The sequence below is a fragment of the Nomia melanderi genome, chromosome 7 (assembly GCF_051020985.1).
Source record: "Nomia melanderi isolate GNS246 chromosome 7, iyNomMela1, whole genome shotgun sequence".
In the NCBI taxonomy this organism is placed as follows: domain Eukaryota; kingdom Metazoa; phylum Arthropoda; class Insecta; order Hymenoptera; family Halictidae; genus Nomia; species Nomia melanderi.
The window spans coordinates 13,472,289-13,495,619 of record NC_135005.1 but is presented as its reverse complement, the minus strand read 5'-3'; the positions used below and the strand labels follow the sequence as shown (position 1 = coordinate 13,495,619).

The window sequence follows — 23,331 nt, the reverse complement described above, 5'->3', positions numbered from 1 at the left end:
GATGATGTCGCGAAAGCACGCTCGGAACGCGGCTCCCCTTGGCCCAATCACTGCCCTCCTCACAGCCTTTCCGGGAGCCATTGTTTACGGCTGTCATTACGATGCGTTTTCGCGTAGCGCATGCCGGTGCCCTCGCATGCGGCCGGTGTGCGTGCGCGTAATGCATCCCCCGCGCGCTTTTACGGCACAATATAACGCTAGAAACCAGAATGGATTCTCTCGCCGGTATGCAAAGCGTCCGCCGCATCCGCGAACGATGCCCGCTGCATTTTTTATATTCCCGGTTGCATAATTCGAACGCGGCGCGACTGGGACGTTATTGCGGGGGCGGGTCGAAGGTGGCGGAGGTCGCCGGGCGAGATACGAGGGCGAAAGGGAGACGGCCCTGCCGAGTTCGAAAATGCAATAACGATAAAGCAAAGGGCGGCCGGCGCGGTATGAATTCTGATTGTTGCTTAAGCCTCGCAGCGGCTGAAAATAACGCCCGCGACGAGCGGTGCGGGGGGTACGCGCCGCTTCGCTATCGTCGCACGTGAACAAACAACGCGAGGCCGACCAGGAAGCGAACCTTGGCCGAATATCTTATTATTGTCCGTTTACGAGCGCAGCAGAATAAACACCGATCAATAAAAATTTCGATTTGTTCGTGCCGCGACGTTTATCGCGGAGGAACCATTATTCCCTTGCCGTTTTTTCGCGTTCCCCGGGAGAGGAAGCGCCTTGCGTAATTCCATTAATGCGAGTATCGCGGGCAATAAAATTTGTTTTGTTGCTCGCGCATTTCATTTTCACGGAAACGAAATGCGTTAAGCGCCACTGAAGTATGCGCTTAAGGATCGCTCGAGGGACTTAATGTCCTATGAATGTACTAGGGAAAGGAATAGGCATCACAACTCGAAGGGTAATTAACTACATCGAAAGACGAAGAATGCTGCGGCCCCGATTGTCGATCGGTCAGTGATCGAACTCGCGATATAGATCCACGGAAATCGGGGTATCTCGGGTCAGATACGTAAATTGATAGATTACCACGAACTTCGAGTGATTCTGAAGTACGTCGTTTACCCTTTAACCCCTTACCCTTCTTTTCCCAGTTGCGCTCGACAGAGATATTCCATTGTTCATCATTCATCGGGAAAAGGGGAAGACTCTGCGCTTACTCTATGTTTACGTTTACTCCAGGAGATAACGATTGATATTCAATTTACCTTTAGAAATACTTAATCCTCAGGTTCGTCGAATTCGGTTAAAAGTTTTCTTCGTTGGCGCGACGCTTCCGCGAGGGATTCTATTCAATGAACACCGACTCGATTCGCAATCTCACCTGCAGACCGACGTACGCGTAATATTTTGATTCGCGACGGAACGGAAGCCGCCTCGCCGCATCGTAATCTTGTTTTCACACGGGAAAGTTTCCGAACGAATTTCGCCCGGGAATCGAGAAACGGGCCTCTCTCTCGTTAACGGCGCCGATAAGGCGAAGAGGCGTGGGGGTCGTGCGCGGAACCGAAACCCGCTTTCGTTTTCCTCTTAATCGAAGTATTTGCGCGCGGCGCGCGTACAAAATATTTACGCCGGCGCGACTTTTACGATATTTTTCGTCGACCCGTCGTCGTCGTCGTCCTTTGTTACCGCGCCGACCGTCTGACTCCGACGCCTACGACGATCGCGACATTCCCGATTCACCTTGCGTTCCGCGCGAAACGGACTTTCCTGATCGGTTCCGCGGGGCACGCCGGGAAACTGGGAAAGATTTCCGGACGCTCTGGGAATTCGAATGGCGGCCGGTGAAAAGACTGGCCGGCGATATTCGTGTGCGTACACGGCGCCATTGAGGGATTTAATATCGATATGCTGTTCGTAAATCTAGGGCATTACTCCGTAGTTGTAATTGCGCGCCAGTGCTCGCTGTACGGATCATTCAATTGTTTCAATCGAACGGTCAACTATGTCAATAATGTTCATTCATCTGTTGATGCATTTTGTCTGGCTCAACGTGCACTTGATACTCCGGTTACTTATAATCTTCTTCTTCTCCTCCTGGGCATCGTTTGTTATCTTCGAATAATATTCCTTCAACCCCTCGCCTCGCAATCACGCGTTACACTCGTGACGGAGATTTTAACCAGAATTCAGTAAGCATGAATATTACTCAATTCCTTTGAATTCAAGGTAAATATTATTCTTCTGTTATCAATGACTACACTCCGGAGCAGACGTGGATACGGAATATGCCTAGAATTTCTCTTTCTTCCGCTAAGTCGAATAACTTGAGAAATCATTCGTAGGGCAAGGGATTAATGAGTCCTGTTAGTACACAGTATTTACCTCATCAGCGTTGTATTAGCAGCATTAATGAAACTCCAAATAGAAAAGAGACCTCCAGAACCGTCTAACCGCGCGCTGAATCCACTGCGAAACATTTCCATCAGCAGCGTGAACCGTTTCCCAAATTCGACCACGATTCTCCGCGATTTCGTCTGCAATAACTCTCGCCGCGGAATTACAGAGAGTCGGGCGTATTACCCGCGGGATCGAGGCGGCCGAAGAAATTCCGGCGAAGCGGAAGAACGTATAATTCGCGGTACAATGCGGACTCCCCGCCGCAAACAGAGTTGTATTTAAATTTCAACGAAGCCCGGTGCTATTGACAAATATCCAGCGCTCTGTTTGCCGGTGATTCTCCATCCGTCGATCCATCGGAAAGCGGACGGTGACTGCGGCTGTCCTTCGGAAAGCGAAATATCAAAGGCGCCGCGCCGCGGCGCGAACTGTTTGCGTTACGTCTGTGTGCTTTTAATTAGCGGGCCCCGTTAATCGCTTCGATTAGCCCGTCGATCCCCGCGTGATCGAGCACCGATATATTTTGAATAATTCGTATTTAACTCCCGTCGCGGAACGCCGTGGCGTTTTAAATCCTGCCGGACCATAAACATTCATCAAACGGCTTCGTCGGGGCCCGGTCCGGCCGCGGGAATTCCGAAGATGTAATTACACGTTCCCGAGCGAGCGTAACTGGCCCGGCTTGAACGAACGCGCCACGGTCGCGTCGGTGCCCATTCGACCCATATGTGGACATCTGCATTAAATCCGACCTGTCTCTCGCGCTGCCGAACGTCCGTGCCAAAATCGACGCGCGGACCGTATGTGGGTCATGCGCCGGTTGATCAAAGGAGCATTATTCGCGGTCGGGTCGCTCGTTCGTGGGCAGAAGTGTTCCTTCACGCGATGGACGGTGGCCGAGGCACGCGCTGATCACGAGCGATTTCACGGATCTGTAGAAATACGAGACTCAATCTTTTGCGACCCGTGGTCGATTGCGTTGGTCGAATTTCGACAGTTTCGCTGCGTGGCGACAGTTTGTTACGAGCACAACAGCGATGATTACGATTAGAATTTGAGTTTCGTAGGTCTTTGGGTTAACCAAGGATAACTTGACGGTTAGCATAAGGTGACGAGAAAAAAACGAAGCTAATCGTTACTCAGATCTTCCGTCGCGCATCAAGATCGCGTGAAACGCACATCCGCTGCTCCGTTTGGCTCGAAAGCGCGCCTTTTCGAAACGGTTTAGCAACGTGTCATAAGCTCGCGGCCGCTGGCACGTACACAAGCGTTTCCGACGCGGAAATCGCGGAACACTCGCCTCGACGCATCGCAGGCTCGCGCGAGCCGCGCGATGCGCTGCCTTGAGACGTCAAACTCGAGGAGAGGAAGCCGCGCCGTTGTTGTCATTTTGTTGTTTTCGCGCGGCGCGGCGAGCGTATAAAAAGCTCTCGCGCTCGTTTCGCGACGCGGTCCGCTCGACGGGCTCGCTCGCTCGCTCGCGGCTGACGCGCGCTCTTTTTCAATCAGCCTCGTTAAAAATACATTTTTTTCCTCGGCCTCGTTTACGAATCCATCGGCGCCGGGCCGGTGCCGAAACGCGGCAATCAGCCGGCAATAAAGCGAACGAGCCTCGTTAGAAGCGTTCTCCTCTTGTGCCTTCGCGTTTCGGCTGACCCGCCTGAACCGCTGCTCCCTCGAGTCCCGTTTTTCCCACTCGCTTCGCAGTCTCGCCGCTGCGGCGAAGAGAACTCGCCGGCGGAAGGACCGGGGAAAAAATCGATCTCGAAAATCGCGTCTCGCGTTCCGTCGACTCATTTTCTTCGATGATAGACCGATCTCGGGTGCAATTACTCGGCATTATCGTAATTGCGTGTCATTACACGCGTCGCGGTAAACATCAATTTGTCGCTTGTCCGTCCAATTAGTTGTTATCGAGTGTTATGCCCGGACGTTTTTCGCCTCGCGACCGCGCCGCGCCGCGCCGTTGAAGCTGTCGGCGCTGCTACCCGCGCGCGATGTTCCCCGGAAATTTTCCCGGTACGGTCCGGCGTCCGCGCGGCGGAAGGTTTCATTTGTTTCGATGGCAAACAGGTTTAACGGAACGGTGCAATTAAACGATACCCGGCGCCACGATCGCCGCCGACTGCAAGTATATTACGAGCCCGGTTACAGCGATGCACTTACTTACACGGGATTTCAATTTCAACTCGGATTTCGAAAGCCGCCGAACAGAACCAGAAGTCCGGCGTGCCGGTCGCGAACGCGGCGAGAGCCGATATTATATTATTACGGGTACGCGGGAACGCATTTCTATCGTCGGCGCTCGCTCGCGATCGCCGCGCGTTATCTCGGCAGTGCTACTGCTCGCGAATACGATAAATACCCGGTCACCGATAAATCGAGCATGTAAACGCGAACTTTCGAAGAAATCGTAGAGAGTTCATTGACGATCGCATGAACGGAATGTCCGGCGATCGGACGCCGCGTCTACTAGCCGTAAATATTGACGATCGCGCGATATCGTCAGTTTCCCCATCGACCCCGTCAGATTCTAATTATCTGTTTACATACGATTATTGTCGAAAATAAATCGCACCGCAGGCTATATCTGTAACACTCGGTACCGGAGTGGCAACGAAGATACCGCGCATGGTGTCATGAATTGCCAATTCAACTGGACGGAGGTCATTTTTATGACTATCATAGAACCGCTTCGTTTTAATGAGAAGTTACGGGGAAAGATTGAAAGTAATTCTACAATGATCTATAGTCTTGGTGCCTGTCTAAAGTCGACCGTTTGGTGGATCTGTTTTCCGCGTCGTCTATGTATTTTCGTTCGTTGCAATTTTAATTGTAATAAAGAGAGAAATACTACTGAGAAATAACGTCTCATAGAAAAACTTGCCATTTATTACCATGAAAATGAATTTCTTAGAGAAAAAGTAACTGAATCTTCAGATGCTACGGATATTGATTAAATTATACATATTATTGAAAGGACACAATTAATAATACCATTCATACTAACAAGCAATACACATATCGTTTGCATATTACATTATTATACTTACTTGTACCTTACACATAACTATAAATACTTCAACATATATTTAATCAACAAAAACAAACTAATTGTTATAAAACTAAAATTCCTGTTCATATGTATACACAAATTCACTCATATCTGATATATGCGAAGCATATTAATAGCTGAATGTAAAAGATTAGCTTCTTTCGAATGTTGTCCAGCTAAATTGGCGATCCGTGTAAGGATCACGTGCGCTCCACGTGCTCGTTCCGCGATTGCCCTTGATTTTCTAAAAAACGAAATCTCACGAGCGACAATTTATTCCGGAATATCAATTCGCGCTGTCCGCGGAGAGCCTCCTTGTTTTGTGATTCGCGCCGGCGCACCTTGGGCCAAAGATCGAGCCACGCGTGCAGCGAGTGCGCGAAGCCTGCTCCGAGACTCGGCTCCGGAAACATTCGTATTCGCGCGAGAAAAAAACGGGGCGAAGAAAAGGAACACACGATCGGATCAAACGGGCCCGCGCGTGGCCCTCTTTGAATAGCCGTCGGCGAGGGGGGTCGCGGGACGGTCTCGTTAGGAGCGCAAATATTTTTCAGCCGGTCGTGCATTTACGCGCGCTCGCTCGCTCGCGAGGAGTCGTTACGTCAGAGGAATCCGCGAACGCGCGTCGTAAATGCGATTCTGTGAATGTAAACATGTGTTCCTATTTTTCCTTTAACTAATCTATGCTACGAACATTTGCGTGCCGAGGCGGCCTCATTTATAGCTGTCTTTTACGGCTGCTTTTACGAGCGGCGTTTACGGCACCGCGACGCACATCCATCCGCCTAAATTCTTTGGCAGGCCGGATAGAACCGTTTCGCGGGTATGTTCGCGTCTTTTTTAGCGATCGAGCGGCTCCACCGCGGGACCGTTCGATCGGATCGATGCTGGATAACCGACTCTGCACGGTGGCCAGACCACAGCTCAGCTTTCGTGTCTCCGTCGCTCGAATTGTTGTTCAAATATGGTGTAATCGCGGTTATGAAACAATTGTGTGCAGTACGGATTAATAATAGACCCGGAGAAGCACGTCGCGGTCGGTCGCCTTAACCGGTTGGAGGAATGTAACCTAAAATCATTTTTTCAGACATTTATTTCTCCAGAGAAACGTGTAGTTCTTTTTCGAGTTGCTTCAGTTTTCCGTTCGAATGTAGGTTGGGTCTGTTTGAATCGAGTTTGAGGCGTATAGTCGTCGCTGTTTGATTGTGTTTTATTTCTGAAATTAAATTTCTCGACGAACTGGTTACATCTTCGCGGTTCCGCCGAGAAACGACGGCGACTTTCCCCCGTCCGTGAACACTTATGTCATCGCAGTCGCCCCTTATCGGTGTTTATATTTGTACGAGCTTTTAAATTCCGCACGCACGTCGCGCTCAATTATATTACACTTGCTTCTGCGCGCTTTTTTTGGCGCGAGCAAAGGTCACGGGTGACAGGAACGCCGGCCTGATGATAATTAATTAGCGCCCGCTGATGCAACATTATTTGCAACGCGGCGCGGACCCTTCCCCCGGAACATGGGTCCTCGCCCCGAAAATCTCGGCTCGCCGCGATATTCCGCGTATTTTTAGCGGCCGCGTTGAAATTTTCCATGCATCGGCGAGATACGACAACTGGAAAGTAGGTTAACTATTGAACCTAAACTTCGTAGCCCTCGCGACGGTCGCTCGCTCGTTTCGGATGACGTCCGCGCGTTCACGATTGACCAGTGTCAACTCATGAAAATTCATACGGTATCTTCACAAGAAGTTTTTTTGTGTACTGCTACGCCTGGCAACGCACTCGGAGAAGATAAACCCATTAGAGAAATCTCCGTCAATCTACTCTCATCTCGCAATCATGCTGTTAACCTCTTGGCTTATCAACACTATTAAATACTATTTTTCCGTTGTCGATGTCCAACCTCCGAAGCACACAACCGAAGCGTGTATATCTCTTTACCATCGATAGACCGTCAATAACAAAATAAACCGGCAATCGTCCTCCCAAGACATTCCAAACTTCAGAAACTTCTCTCACAATGAACTTCGAAAATCGCGCCACTTGGTCTCCCCAAAGAAACTCGCGGCACTGCGGAACGTCGGGACAGAGATTACCGAAAATTCCGAATTTCTGTAAGGGATCCCGAACGTTTCCAGAACCCTGAAACTTGACGCGAGTCAACAACCGGCAAAGGTTCGCGATCAGTCCACCGGCGCGATACCCTTTGACACCGGAGTTCTCCAAACTTTTCCAAAGGCGATCGACGCCTTCCCCGAGTTTAAGTGTTTACGACAGTAAAAGCAGAAAAAAGCGCGATTACGGGTTACGCGGCGGAGGTCTCGATAACGTGCTGTATCTCGGTGGCGCGCGGCGCGGCGCGACGCCGGGAGCGGATCGCGTCGGCTCGATCGCTAATCAGTCGCGCTTCGCAGGTGGCTCGGCCGCGTATTAATCTCGCGGGTGACGTAGCCCGGTGTAACGCGCACGCTATCGCCTGTTCGCCGATTTGGTCGCTCATTATCGGTGAACTGCGCGCGCGATGACGCACGTGTGCGCGGAAAACAGGCCGCGAAAGGACGCACGGCGAGCCGTTGAATGTTTTCGATTTTCGGTCACGGGGTCTGGCCGTGCAACGCGGACACGGGGAATTCAAAACCGCCGCCGTGTCGTCATCGTCGGAACAAACAATGGGATTTTATCGCGAGGATTACATCGGTGCGCCTTCGTTTTCGGCTTGGCATGAAATCCCGCGCATTTTGTTTGAAATTCCATGACCGAGTGTCTCGTGACGGCTTCGGGGACCATGCTGTGGCGTCTGACGGCCAACGTACCGAAGGACACGTGAAATGCTTCCACTTTCAAGTAACTTCGTCGGTTAACTAAAAAATCAGGTGTTACGTACTTATGGTTGAAGCTTCATTATAGTCCATTTGTATGTTGGAGATAATGAGTTCAGGTTTGATTACACGTCACGCTTGTAATGGAGTACGCAGCTAAAAGACCAATCACCGTGTATGTAACGATCATGAATTTTTATTACTGGAAACCTAGCTTACTTTGCTAGGTAATAACAGCAGTCAAAGGTGTGCAAAAATGAAAGCTTGTATTGTGAACATGATGATTCCTCATCGAATGATAATCTCGAATGAGGAAGGAGAGACTCGTGAAAGATCGGACAATCCCGCGGATAATGTGGCTGAAAGAATGAAAACGCAAACAGAGCCGAGGGAAAACCAAAGAACGACAGCAGGGTCGAGTTCGTCGCACAGTTGTGTAAACGACACGAGACTCGCTGCTTTGAATAGTGGTCTATTACGTAATGATTAATGAATTTTTTTCGGTGCATTCCGGGACGGATTAGCGGGACGTATATCAGTGCCATAATTGGAGGCAGTAAACCGAGATGAAAGTTGTTCAATAATCCACGTGCCGCTGCATAATGACACGTAGTAAGAGTCAAGCGTGTCTCCTGTTTGTCGTTTGGCGGGCAGCACCCGTCCCCCACGATCTTTCTGCTGCCCGATATTTCGATATCGCGCCGAATACGAGGACTCCGGGAAATTACCGGTTCCTTTGTCCGCGTTAAGACAATTCGCTCGCTTTCGTATTCAATGCGCGGCCAATAGAAGCGACGGAACTCGGAAGATGTGGGTTTTCATCGAGTTAGCGAACGGCGTTCCGTCAGCGAATACAAATCAGGTCACCCCGTGTGCAAGCACACCCACGCGGCCCTCTCTGTGTACCTGTCCGTTTCTGCCCGCGGTCCGTGGGACGCGCCGGAAGTCGCCCCGGCGAATAGACGCGGCCACCCACGATCGATCAAAGATTCCGCGGCTGAGACAATAACTCCCCGCATCGGCTCGTCTCCCTGCGGCGCATTCTCTAAATATTGACCCTCGGCGACCTTCAAATATCCCCTCTTATCGCGAGGTCTTTTCATGCAAATTTCGCCGCTCAACATTTTTACCGTTCGTAGAAGCAGCCGGTAAACAATGATTGATAGTTGTTCTTCGGGGAAGCCTCGATTTACCTGAGAACCGACTTTGAAAACTTATCTCTGACGCACATACCTACTTACGTACTATTGTTTACGGTAAATAGAAAATGTGACCGATGAACACATGACCTGTCCCATATTACGCGTCCCCGAGGAATATTCATATTCGATTTTCCGGAAAACGAAGCGTATCGCGAACATTTTTCTTCCCGTTCTCTTTACCCCTCTTTGTGTAACAACGTGTCACCTCATCGGTCATTCCACGGTCCCGGCGCGTACCGGCTAGCGCGAGGTAAAATTCATTAATCACTCGAACGAACTCAGCGGTTGAATAATTTTCTTTCCGCGCGTCGGGATTCGCGTTCGATTCGTAAACGATCGGCGACCCAGAAACAGACATCCACTCCCGCCGCGCCGGCCGCCCTTAATCCGGCTAACCCCGCTAATTACCCTTAATCTGATCGCGTTAATCATTCAGCGCAGCTACGGAGCGTCGCGTCGGCCCCGGCGACACGCGAGCATGCGAGGTTCGTGCTGGTGGCCCAGTATAACACTGCCAAAATTCGCTTGGCAGCCGGACAGCAATACAGGTGCCACCGAGACGCCGCCGCCGCCGCCGCCACCGCGATCGAATCGGTGGGATCGAGGCTGGGCCGACAGTCGGCACAGCGCGGCCGTTTTCGTCGCGCATCGCGCCTCATCGCGGACTCCGACTTCCCATCGTTTCCCCGTGAGAAGTTGAAAAGTGCGCTCTAGTTTCCGGTGAACCGGCCCAAGTAGACAGGAACGGAGCAAAGGTGCGCGATGATCGATCAATGGCTCCGGCTGGCCGGATCAATTTAAGCGGATTACAACGATCTTCTTTTTAATCCGGCGGGTACATCGACTACGGGCCCCGTGCTCGCGTATCGGAATCTCCGGGATGATTCCGTCCCGTCCATTCCCGGCGCCGTAGCTTCGGAAAATGTCAGGTTTCCCGGGGCACGCGCGAGATTTATAGATCGTCCGGGTAGCCGACAGTTTTAGTGTTGCATTCGGAAGGCGAACGTGTCCGTTCGCGAATGGCGCTGGCGTCTTCCTAGCGAGCTCGATCAGCTGACTACGATCCTATCGGTGGTCGATCGTTGAGAAGATAATAAAGTATACACAATTCTCACTAGATCGCCGAATGTCTCTTCGAGGATTCGAATTGCCAAAGGCACGGGCGTTAATTCTGCGACGATCGTCCACCCCCAAGAATTTCAAGAGACTGCGGTGGCAGTGGCGCCTCGTTCTAGTGCCGCACGTTGAACCGGTTGCGTAACAGTGTCATAAATAATCGGCGCGCGTTCTAGCGTCTATTATTAGTATCGGGTAACGCGGGGATCGTTTGTCCGGCGCGATCGAGCGAGGATATTGTAAATTACGGTTGAGAACGCGGCCGGCACCGGTCCGCGAAGGATCCATCGTCGGCCTGATTAATTCGCGGCCGGGAACGGGCACAGAGTTCGCTCGTAAACTTATTTACCGCGGCCGGTCGTGTTCGTTCGCCGGTTCTATCGAGGCTCCGCCGTCGCAGATACCGGCGGGCTGCATTATAAATGGACTTTGCGCGCGTGCACGTTTTTTTCACTGGAGGCTGTTTACTCGGCCGTCGCGGAGCGCGGGCTCGCGCGACGGTCGCGAAACGCGCGCGAGCTTGTTTGTTTCTCGATTAAGAACAACACAACAGAGACTGGCCGCGGTTCACCAACGGGACCCGTATCTTTCCTCTCGTGCTCCTCCGCCCCCCAACCGCCGCGGACACGCGCGATTAGACAAACGATAAACAGGCTGTGCATGTATTTTCGTCGTGCTGTTTCTAAATTCGACGATTAACAAGTTGGCCGCCGTTGCCGCCGATAACCGGCGCTTCCGAATTGCTTCGAAACAATCACAATATGTAGGACGATCGGTGCCGTATGGAAACCTTTAACACGAATAACTAGATAATAATGTACCGCGAGGAATTTCGTAACTAGTAATTGAAAATTGTTTCCGATTATCTACTACCAAATTATTCATAATCATTTCTATCTTCGCTTGCAAGTAGTCGGTGTTTGTTTCTACCTATCTTCGCCGTCGAATAACCAATAATCGGTTCCATCTATCTTTGCCAAATAATAATTATCCGTCGATTACTTGTCCCTGGTACGAAAGAGTTGTAGAAACTGGGAACGTTCCAGATTCCCGCAGCATCAGGCGCAACCCACACCGTCGACATCCTCCTTTCCGCGTGCCACCGACGAGCGGCGATAAAACCGCCGAAACGTTTGTTATTTCAATCCTGTCCGGGAACCGTTAGCCAGACGTTGTCGCGCGGTAGACTTTGCACGGCTGAATCGCGTCGTTATCTAGGAAATAAAAGCGGAATTGCATGTGAACACGGCGGACCCCGTTCCCCAGCCGCTCGGCCCAGATAGGAGCGCGCCTCGCTCCGCTCGGAACACGGTCAGACGGCTCGCAGACGCCTCGCATATACTTTATTTCGGAGCCCATTGCTCGTTCACGTGCACCTTATCGGCGGATCGCGTGGCCGAAGTTCGAAGCTTAATTGGCCGGCGTGATTTCTGAAATTCTACCAGGCACCGGTCGAGGGGAGCCGCACCGCCGCTCGCGTCCACGCTTCTCGCCCGCGCCTCGCCTCGTGAATGAGGTTCGAAGATCGGACTGCCTTCCACCCGGCCACGAATGATTCACGCGGCCTACGCGGTTTACTATATTGCAGTAAGTGACCAAGGAGCCGTCGTAAACAGCCGATAAACGGTGGAAATACAACGCTCTTTTTTCTCCTCTCTCGTCCCCTCCTTTTTTCTCCGTTCCTTTCCTTTCTTTCCATTTATTTGTCGGACGAGCGTGGCACCCGCCCGTTATCGGTCACCGTGCGCCGCCGATACTCGGCCCGCTGCTGCAACACGCTTCTTTTTCCTTCCTTTCCGCCGGGCCGGCTTTTACCGGCCATTGTGCCCGCCCCCGCCCCCCCCCACGGCCGCCTCTCTTTTTCTAATTGCATTTCTTCCGTACGTCGACCAGCCTCAACCCCTCCCCGATCAATCCCTCGCCCTCCCTACCATTGTTTTTTCCATTCATGCGGATGCGAAAACGAGACGTTGCCTACGAGCTCCCCGTGGGGTAGGAAAATTACCGTGCTCCACTCGTGGCGTTGATCACTTTTGTTCCCCGAGTTTTCCCTGGTAAATCGCGTGGCCGAGCACCGCTCTTCCTCCTTTCTCCCTGTCTTTTTTCGTTCTTTGTCGAAGCTACTGAAATCGTTGGGGACGCGCGACGAGCCATGGATTAGCGCAACTGCTTCACCATTAATTAACGTCTACGGAGTCGATTTTCTGTTTCTCCCCGTGCATCGTTGCCCGTGCGTGCTCGTCGATCGAACCGCAGTTCACAACCCCCGGTGAACCCGATTCTGCTGAGGTTGTTTAAGGGGTGGGCCGCTCGTGGATCGAACACCATGATAATGAGATCGATCTCGCGGCGCTCCGGGAACACCACCTTAACTCCGTTCGTCGCTGATGGATTCACGTTTACAACATTCCGGCGCGACCGGACGATAACGAGGAAAGAGAGAAATAACCAGTTGCGACTGACTGACTCGCGCGACAACGCTCGCGGACGCGGTCGAGTGTACACGAGATAATGGGAGTGTGTAAAATAACCGAAGATAATCGACCTCGTCTAGCCGGAACCTTTGACTTCGAATAAGAGCGGGCGAGTCACTGGCACGGAAAACCCGCGTGTCGCCGCGGCAGGGTTGATCAACGCGTAATCCGTATCGTCGTTCGACGCGCGGGGTACGTTTCAACCGTGTTCCCCGGAATCAATTTCCGCGAGAAGAACATTCCGCCGAATACCAATTACCGTAATTCTCTCCCGAACGCCTGCCCCTTGAATTAAGCGATGCTTTCCCGCTGGTTAGTTTCAAAGAATGTCGTCCGTATCCCATCGGAAAATGTTGAACACTTCCGATGAAAAACCGTCGACTGCGAACGGTTAATAACACGACTGCCCCGGTGCACAAATAAAAAAGATAATCACCGAGGAATCGTTATGCACCCCTCGAACATCGTACTCTTTCCTTTCCTCCCTCGACCTTCTTGTCAAACGTTAAACACCGACGCGTGTATTTTTTTCGTTTACACGGTCGCGCGAGAATCGAAGCGTTAAATGGCTCGATTCGGGGGTGGCTTCGCGGCCCGTGACAATAAGGGTGCACCAATTAACGCTTCGAGCGCGATTTTCGTGCGGAAGAATGAAAAGTGGGCTCGCCCGGCCGGCGGGAAAGCCGGAACGGAGAGGGTAGTCGATTTTATAAATTAATGCCGTCACGGTGCGAGCACGGTTTATCTGGTCGCGCGCGTTGTCACGTGTACCAGCCCACCCCACCGATCTTTCTCTCTCTCTCTCTCGTTCTTCGGTATTCGGGCTCGGTTTCGCGTTTTTCCCGGCGAATTTTTTCGCCGATCCGTTCTCCCCCCGCGTACAATGCGATCGATAAAACCGTCCGGCGACGGTTTTATCGGGTGCACCTTCGTAACGCACTATCGAGTGCGGCCGATTTCGCTCGAATTCCCAACTAATTAGTCACGTAACGCGCTAGATCCCGCAATCGACGATCGCCCTGGAATTCGCCAGATCAGATCTAACGCGATTGCGCGCCACGAACGTCGATCCGTGCCGGGCCCAGCGCTGTTGTCTCTCCCTTTCCCTCTCCATCGTTCTCCCACTTGTTCTCTCTCCCTCTCTGTTTCTCTCTCTCTCTCTCTCTCTCTCTCTCTCTTTCCTTCTATCGAGATCGCAGCCGATAAAGCCGGGACACAGAACACCCGTTTCGTTCGCGAGCGAAAACTCGCGGCGAGAAGTCGATTAATCGCGTTGACGCCATCGTCGCGGCGAACACGTCGAAGAGACGGAACGTTAAATTGAAATTCGCTAACGACTGCAGAGCGAAAGAGAGATCGGCGGAGAGGACGGTACGTTTAGCCGCCGACGCGAGCCTCGATATTAGAGGGGAAATTACAAGGCCTCGGGCCGGAACCGGCGCACAACATTGTGTTGTTGCCTTATTAAGAGTGAGAGACCGGTGAGAAAATAAATAGGGGAATTTGCATCTCATTCTGCGGTGGATTCGTGGAAATTAGAGTAATTTCATGCGTAACGGCGATCCTAACGGCCGTCTGGACGGCTGTTAATAATAGTTATCCGATCGCTCCCTAGGTTTCCATCGAAACGATGAAAGTGTTTCTCCTATTTTTTTCAAATCCCTTGTCGATACATCTCGTCGCAAGATGCGATGATCGTAATTGTCCCGTCGGAACTCGCGCAACTTTACCTCTTGTTCTTTGATCATCCTCGACGCGTTAACGCGTTCGTTAAACCTGTTTCTTCTCTTGTTTCTTCGCATCGAAAAGGCCTTTGTTACGCGAAGCTGTCTTCGATCGCCTGCTAAAGCTTTATTCCTTCTTTCTGCAGGAAAAATCGTTTCTGTACGAAACCGTTCTTTCCTTAAGCTGTCCCGTATTTGCTCCATTGCCGTTTATTGTTTTATTACTCCAACCAACGCGTGGTCGAAGACAGCCTTCGGATTACGAGGGTCACCGTTGACCTGAATCGCTCGTTACCGTTCCTGGCGACTAAACCAGAAAATCCGGCAAATTCGACTGTCGAGCGTACAGTGTATAAATTCCCAAGTCCAATCTCGATACGCGGAAACAATAACTCAAATCCAGCATACAGGTAAAAAATATCTTTTTTTAACAGTCTTAAAAGGTGCTAAATGCCGTTCAACCGCGAACATTTTATGTGCGAACGAGTGTACTTTTACAAAGTGGTAACAGTCAATCTTCAATCTACTAAGACAATAGATTTACAACTAGGCGAGAGAGCAAATGAAAAGAAGAAAATCATTTTCATAGTGTCCCGGTTAAGATACCATGGCGAAATCATTGTCAACGATCGTCGTCGAGGCGGTCGCTCCTTTATTTGCGAGCTGTCCGCACGTGCCCGCGCATTAATTAATTAGCGGATCATTTATTTAGCTGAATACCGTCCGTTTTTCCTGCCTCCAGCCGTCCGACCCAACAAAGGCGAGGTGGTGGTCCCCCGTTGCATCGGCGTATCATTATGACACGCGCGTCGAATGACGCGACCGACCACCTCGCTCGCTTTCCACGTCGACCGTCGGCGTTCCGCTTGAGAAAGGCGCGACGCATCATTTCTTCGAGAAACCCCCGCCCGCCGACTTGCATAATAATCGCCTGTTTAATAAACGATTAATCAGCGGCCGCGTTTGCCCGGCACACGCGCGCGTCTAATCCATTCGAAGACAAAGGGGCGGTGTGTACACTGAGCTCCTGCTAGTTCCATCTTGGCACACGTGGAACAGCTTTGACGCGGGGACGACCCCGCTCGTCTGAGCACGCATTCCACGGCGTAGCCGCGCCGCGAACGAATCTTCACGGGCGGCGCGCCGTTCTCGTCGGGGGTTGAAGTAGATGGCGCCAACGTTCAGAGGCGTCCGATGCCAGACTGTGCGAATCGAACTTCAGTAGGCTTCGCTCGAAAAATCGTCCTTTCACGACGCGTACGCAAGATATTAACTTTTTGCAGTTGAGAGGTGACTCTCAGTCCTCGCTTGATTTGACAGATAAAATTATGAAGTTTGATATACATGATATATTATACTTCGTGTAATGCATCGACGAGCGGAATATTGAAATAAAATAGCTTTGTTTCTTAATTTGTGTATGACTTTCCATTAAGTTGCTAATATTTCTGGTGACCACAACTGTCTAAGCATGGGGTTAAAACTGAATAATATTTTTCGTTGGTTCAAATAATACCGGAAATTTAGTGTTGGATCGTTGGGTTACTCGTGTTTGATGGGATATTTGTTTCCTGGACGCTGTGTGCGCCGGTTTTTGATTGTTTTGATTTTCAACTAGCTATGTAAAGGCAACAAATTAATGTTTCCCATGAACGGCCGGTTTGATGTTTCCGTGGCAAGAAACGAGCGACGCAAGAACAGCAGCCATTCTTCAGCGATTAGTCACTCGTGACCGATTTTCCAGTGGTTTTCTGGCACTAGCCGACATCAGCGCGGCAAGACCGCGGCTAGAAGATGCTATACGTGTGCCGCGGTGCGCTGGCTGCGCTGAATACAAGCTTCCGCGTTGATACTCGGAGGACGACCACGTCATGATCCAGTTTCATTTACCAACCACTTGCAATCTACATTCTACGTCCATTAATTTTACGACGGTTAAAAACATTGGGGGAGCCTAACAATCTGTGCGGCTCGAAAATTAGTTCGTTAAATTGCAGGGAAAACTATTCCACGAGTTAATTGATGAGGAACGAAGCGTTTCTGATATAAAAACAGGTTTCGACCTACATACATTTGCATTTAGAATATTGCTATTAAAGCGGCGGTTTTTCCGCTATCGGAGAAAAATGTGTACGCGCCGTGGCTTTTTAATATCTCTCGTGGTCGTTCGTCGTCGTATCGGATCCATCGACCGAGAAACGCTTTATTTCCCGGAAAGCAGTCGAGGTTGTCCGAATTTCTTCGTTCGTTCGTCGATGCAAATTCCCTGTGCATCGGACAAACAAGACTCGGCGCACGTGTCCCGACTCTTCCAATTACATTTCGATGTTTGCACAATTGTCTCTTTTAACACTTTGTGCTCGGCGCGCGCACGTGGTGGTCGACGATAAATATAAACCGGCCATATTAGCTAAAATTAAATATTATACAACCCGATGCCGTCGGCGTTAGTCATCGCGTTTCCCTCTGCCGGCTCGTAAATTGTAACATCCACCTTCCATTAATCAAAACGCGGGCCTGCGGCGAACGCGCGCCTCGCATTTTCTTCGGGGAATTCTCGGCGTCCGGCCGATAGCGGATTTTTTCGCTTGAATCAGTGCCCGGCCACTCGAGCCGCTCGTTACGTAAACGCTATCAACGACAATCCTTTTTCACCCGAAGCCCGGCGCGCGGGAAATTGTCGGTTTCCAGCCCCCGAGTTCGCAGAATTTGCAATTATGCAATTTACCGTTGAAAATCGATTGGAAAGTTCCATTGCGAATAACTCCCTTCTTTGCCGGTTTACAAAACAGACCGCTTCCTTCTACGCGAAAATTTCTCCCGCATTCCGATTCACCGACGCCACCGTCCGAAAGTTTGCGCGCCGTGTTTTTTTCATTCGGGATCTTAGAGGCGAGCTTATCAGGGCCTCCGAAGCTTTCGCGCCGGCTATATATAGATCCACGGCGTGTACACAGCGAATCGCGCGGATCAGCGAAACCAGCCGCAGCTCTCTTGTACCTCTAATCAAAGGCAAACACGGTCCCAATCATTCGACTATTGGGTCAATCGCGGTTCGTTTGCCAAATAAACAGCGGAACAGATAAAAAAGAAAAAGGCGTCGGGACGACGGTTATTCGAGAAGGTGGACGCGCGAGCGGGAGCCGGGGTGTCGAACGGGGCAAACAATGATTCGACTATTCGGAACGACGCGCGCGCGAGTATATTTCAGTATTCGGCGGCCTTCGCCGGAGCTACCAGGCCTCGACAAAGAGAAAGGGAGAAGTAGAGGGGAAAAAAGGGGAACAAGGATTTGTTTTCATTGACATACCAGAGCGGGAGCTCGGCTCGTTTCGCAAAAATCTATTTTCGCGCGCTAATTATGTAGCGGGGCGAGCACATCGCGGCGCGCGTCGCGCTCTCGGCCGAGGCTCCTCTCTCCGGCCGCCATCGCTCGTGTTTCGCGCCGCGAGCCGTGCCGCGCCGCTCCGATCATTGTTTACACTCGGACGAGGCGCACTGGAGCAAACGATCGCAGATAATAACGCTCCAAGTTCGATGACTGCATGACATATTCAGTGGAAACCTCCCGTCGGGGATAAAGGTTTTTTTTAGGTCGTTCATCGAGACAAGCCGCGACCGCGATCGCTACACTTTCCATTCTCGGCTCTCCCTCTTGTTTACCGAGCCCGGCCTCGATCGCCACGCGCTTCCGTATCGCGCGGATCGCCGGAATCTTTTCGCGTCTCGCCGGATTTTTCTGCGACACCCGACTGGCTGTATGTCACGCGCTCGTCTGCGTGCAATTCACGCGATGACGAGGCAATAATGAGACTCCGAAATGTTTTTCACGAATTACGGTGTACGGAATCGGTAGAGACGCTCTTCTCGAGTCGCACGGTTTTAGCGTGTAACTGCTTATTAGAATGTAGCTTCTACATTTCGATCCTCCGATGTAGAGCTCCGTCAGAATTGCAGTTGTATCTCGTTCGGTGGTTCTAGAGCGAATCTCTGGCGCTCCCGGAGCCAATGCATCAGCATAATTAAAATTAAATACTTTAAATTTAGACGCCGTATTTTTGGCATTGCCGGCTAGCTATTTCAAATAGTCGGGTAGATTAGTCACTTGGATCGGACTCAAGTATACCGAGGATGACCCGCGAGTGTTTACGGGAATACCGCTGATTCGCAGACTCGTGACTTAATCTCTCGCTCCCCGAATGTCTTCAAGGTGTTCCGGAGCGAGTGGAGAGCGGAGAGGTAAACGACCAGAGGAGGTACGGGCCGGTTGATCGATTCGTTTGATCACGGTCGAAACGGCCGCTGGAGAGAACGTTGGCTCGCATGGCAACGACATAACGACCGGGGGCAATTATTCATTTAAAGAAACGATAATGCCACCGATTCGCGGAAGAGTCAACAACTGCGAAACCGTTCTCGGTATGCCTGGACTTTGTCGTCCCGTGTGTAAGACCCGGCACGCCGGACGTGTAAACAAGATATCAACTTGGTTGAACGTCGGACAACAATATTATTAAATGGACCACCCCGAGGATATTAATCGGCTCGGCCGCTTGTCGTCAAACTCGGGCCCGGATTTCGCGCGCGGCGTCGACGGGCCGCGCAGTTTCGGTCGGGCTGGACAAATGTTCCGAGATTTGCGAAACGGATGGCCGTCGTCAACGGTGCTCGCGGTCATTCGTCACGGCTTCGAGCCGAATGAACGCGGAGCAACGGCGAACGCGTACGTTTTTCAGCTAGCCGGCTCGATATTCGAATCGTTAGGCTCTTGTCGTGTAATGAGACTCGCGATGAAGGTTTCCAGATTAACGCGCTGGAAATTAATGTTATCCGTAGTTTGCCGTTATCAATGTTACGTCGCTGAAGAATAATAGACTGATCTAATTTCTAACTGAACCTAAACAAACATTTCCAACTTTGTACACGACTACCAGGAGAATCGTCGAAACAGCAGACGAGGAGGCATAGCCTAATGCAAACTCTCTAAATTTCTAGCCTACCCGCACCGGCAAGTAGCTGTATACTTAGTACATTAAAAAGTAACAACGTTTGCGCATGAACAATCAACATTCTAGCTTCGAAGTAAACTTTCAGTTACAATGAATCGAGGATTCTTCGCGTTCCCTGCAAGTGATACGCAAGTCGCAAAGAGAATCATGAAACAAGTGGTTAATTTCATTATGTCGTCTTCTTGGCTGCGTCTCCTAAATTGTCATCCATATAAAACGAATTGTACCTCGACGCGTAGCTGTTTGGTCAAGGATTCGCGGCATTGGTAACGGAGGCAGTGCCACCCGCGTCGTTCCTATTTCGCGGAACAGCATCGTCATTTCGATATTCATTTTTATCGCGATGATACGTCTGGATTTCCCGGCGCGCGCGTGCGGCGCCGCGCAGCACAGTTACACAATCCCATTGTACAATATTTGTTGTGCGATTTGTAGATATACCCGGACCCGGCGGTGAACACCGTGGCTGGTGTGCTGCATTCTTCAGATTACGCGTGAACTACTTTTCGAAGGGGCCGCTGATAAAGAAGCGTCTCCCTCTTTTTTCTTTTTTATCGGGCATGTGAACGCGGCGGTCGATCGTATCGGGCGCGGCGTGATCGGGTTATCTTCGAATGTTTTCAAAATTGGTGTCTACCGATAGCCGTCCGACGCAGTCGACGGACACGACACTCGAAGAGACACTTGAACGGTGCATTCCTGCCGCGGCCGCGGGTAAACACGAAAGTATGCAGGTGGAACGTAGTTGCGGCCACCTTGCCCGAACTTGCACCGTAACGCGGGGCCGAGGTCGATAACGAGTCGAGGGGGGGCGGGAACGGGAGAACTCGCGACGCGAGTGAAGCAATCCGCGGCGCGTCTCGTAAATGTTTACGTGAAATCGGTACTCGAATAAGAGGAAGAGGACAGGAGCAATGGAGAGAAAACAGAAGTGTCGAGTGCGAGAGTCCGAGTCTCGGCGACAAACGTAGTAACGACGGATCGTTCGCGTTCAGGAACGGGATGAATAAACGTGAAAGGAGGCTTTAAAAGGGCGCGCGAGTACAAGTGGCCGGGAGGGACGGAAGGGAAGGAAGAGAATGCTAAGTGGCGGGGCAGAAGAAGGAGACGAGGAAGACTGAGGAAGGCGTTCTTCGGATGATACTCACGGCGAACCGACCGGATGCAACGCCGGAATGGGAATGCAAGGCTCCGCTCGCGCCAGAGTCCGTTACTCGCGTCGGGTATTTCCCAGAACGCGACTATAAACAAACAAACACACCAAGAGAGAGAGACGGGGCAGTGTGCGCGTGTGATCCATGCCCTCCCTTCCAAGGCAACAACAACGACAAGCTAGCAGTTTCCACGGGTGGCGGGGAGGAAAAAGAGAATACTGGCGCCGTCGGTTGAGTAACCCCACCAGGAGGGCCACGCATGCGCTCCTCGAGGGATTCCCCGCGTCTCCACCACCACCGACCGCCCGCCAGCCGCCCCTCCACCGACCCCACGCTCCTTCCTTCTTTCTCTCACCCCTCCCGTCGCACGCCCCCACCACACGCCCCCTCCACGGAGAACAACCGACGGTCAAACTCGCACGTAAAGTCGCTCCGAACACTCGTCGATGATGACAAAGTATCCTCAATGTTTACCGTTGATGTAGCGCGCCGATTTTTACCTGGTAGGAATGCATTTCAGCTCGGCTAGGTATGATCGATCCGAGATTGTTTTCTGCGAGAGGAAAACAGACGGTTCCCGGAAACCCCGGTCCCCGGAACGCGTGACGCTCTCTTTCGCGCCTCGCTTTCCTCGATCCTGCTTGTTTACCGTGAATTCCTCGCGTCCTAGCCGTGCGAATCGAATCTCATTCTTCGATTTCGTTCACTTTCCACGCCTCTTTCTCGGAAGATCGTCTATCCGGTTGATCCTTCTACTCGCTGGCTTCTCGAGCGAATCCTTTAATGGAATTTAACGTACGCCGAGCCGCGAAGGAATGATATTATACCGGCGTGTTTGTCTGTTTTTCGTGCCGGCGTGGAAAAAGGAAAAAAGGGCGGCCACGGCAGGGACAAGACGAGAAGAGAAAGAGACTCGGAGGTGGTGTCTCGATGCTTTCATTGCAATTTTCGCACTTGACCGCAGGGGTAAGCGTGCTTTACGATTCGCGGTAAGATTACCATCGACGCTGGCGAGTTGGGTGGGGGATCCGTTACCCCTCGATCTCCCCACCGCCGGTCCCGGATGCGGGTCTCCCGTCCGCCGGTGGTGGGGAGTGGCGAAGAAGTGGTGAGGCTTGCCGCCAACGAGTGGCCGATGGTGGGGGGAAAGCGCGGGTTAGCAGCCGGGACACGCCAGGCGTAGGATTCAGTAAGCGAACGGCTCTTAACAGCCACGAACGTGTTTTTCGTTCTTCGGTTCCCGCGCATGCATATATATATATATATAAATCGTGTATATACATGTTACATGTATATATGTACCCGAGACTGATCCGAAAGAAACATCGAGACGCTGTACGGAAATTCGCAAAACAAATCGTAATAACGGAACAGACGCCGCGACACATACCCGGTTGTTTCCCGAGAGTTCACTAGTTCAAAAACAAAAAAAAAGAAAAAAACGAGCAAAACAAAAAACGGAAAAAACCACCGCCAAGACAACAAACAAGCAACAAAAAAAAGGAGAAAACAACACACGGAAACGCAGATAAACGGAAAAATATAAACGCCGGAAACGAGTTTTCTTTTTTTTTCTTTCTTTGGTTCTCGATTACTTTGGTTCCCGATTCTTTCGTTTTCCGCAACTGTGGCTTTACTCATTCAAACTGGATTCCAACAAGCAGTACGTGTCGCGATTACATCGCGGCTACCGGAGGCTTAAGAAATTATTCAAGGTAAGAGAAGAAGAAAGTTAAGACGATCGACGGTTCCGTGAATCGCGAGCTCGCGCGCGCGCTCCCGTTCGTTCGTTCGTTCGTTCGTTCGCTCGCTCGCTAGTTCGTTCGTTCGTTCCGTTGGTTCGCGCGCGTCTTGTATACGTACGCGTATTACGGACGCGTAACGTCGGGATCGGCTCGCGAAAGGTGTGATCGAGTGTGAGACGTCGTTGCCGCGCAGTTCGCTCGCGAGTCAAGTGAATCTCGTGCGTAGAGAGCGTCGGGCACCGAGCAGGAATTTCGAAAATCGTCTCGGATACTGTTTACGCTGCGGTATGGACGAGGTACGCGGAACGCGACGCGACGCGCCGTGCCAGCGCTTCGTCGCCACGACAAAGGGCTGTGTTTGCTTACCAACCGTGCGCGCCAAATTTGCCGTTTAGTTTTTCAAGAAAACCTCATCGAACGTTCGTTCGCAGGGATTACCGACTTAACGAGCTGCCGACGATAATCTGAGAAGCGTCTTGAACAAAGTTTCCCACGGACCCCGCGAAACGCCCGACAAAGAAGTGTGCTAACATTGTTCGAATAAAGCGCGTCTTCCGCGAAAACGAAAATGGTTGCCAGTCCCCGATGCCCGTGGTGTTCCCGAGTGTATCCGAGTGAGAGATTTTTTTCTTGCTACATTGTTCGGGGAATTTGCGACCTTCGACTCGCCTCGAGACGTCAGACGACTCG

At 51.4% G+C, this 23,331-nt stretch overlaps 1 protein-coding gene and 1 long non-coding RNA gene across 6 annotated transcripts in view; one reads left to right on the top strand and one right to left on the bottom strand.

Annotated features, from left to right (window-relative positions):
* Pdk1 (Phosphoinositide-dependent kinase 1) overlaps positions 1-23,331 on the top strand; it is a 678,796-nt gene that overhangs the window by 641,684 nt on the left and 13,781 nt on the right. The window contains exon 1 of one of the 5 annotated variants that reach the window (XM_076369548.1): positions 22,054-22,611. The exons of 3 other annotated variants lie outside the window; for them this stretch is intronic. Coding sequence is in view for 1 of the 2 variants with exons in the window: in XM_076369547.1 (XP_076225662.1) it covers positions 22,929-22,937 (9 nt within the window). In the remaining variant the exon portion in view is untranslated. Of the gene's footprint in view, positions 1-22,053; positions 22,612-22,645; positions 22,938-23,331 lie in introns of those variants that run through there. One more of the 5 variants, XM_076369547.1, reaches the window with a different exon arrangement.
* Positions 1-23,331, bottom strand: part of LOC143174743 (uncharacterized) — a 58,002-nt gene that overhangs the window by 34,195 nt on the left and 476 nt on the right. The window lies entirely within an intron of this gene.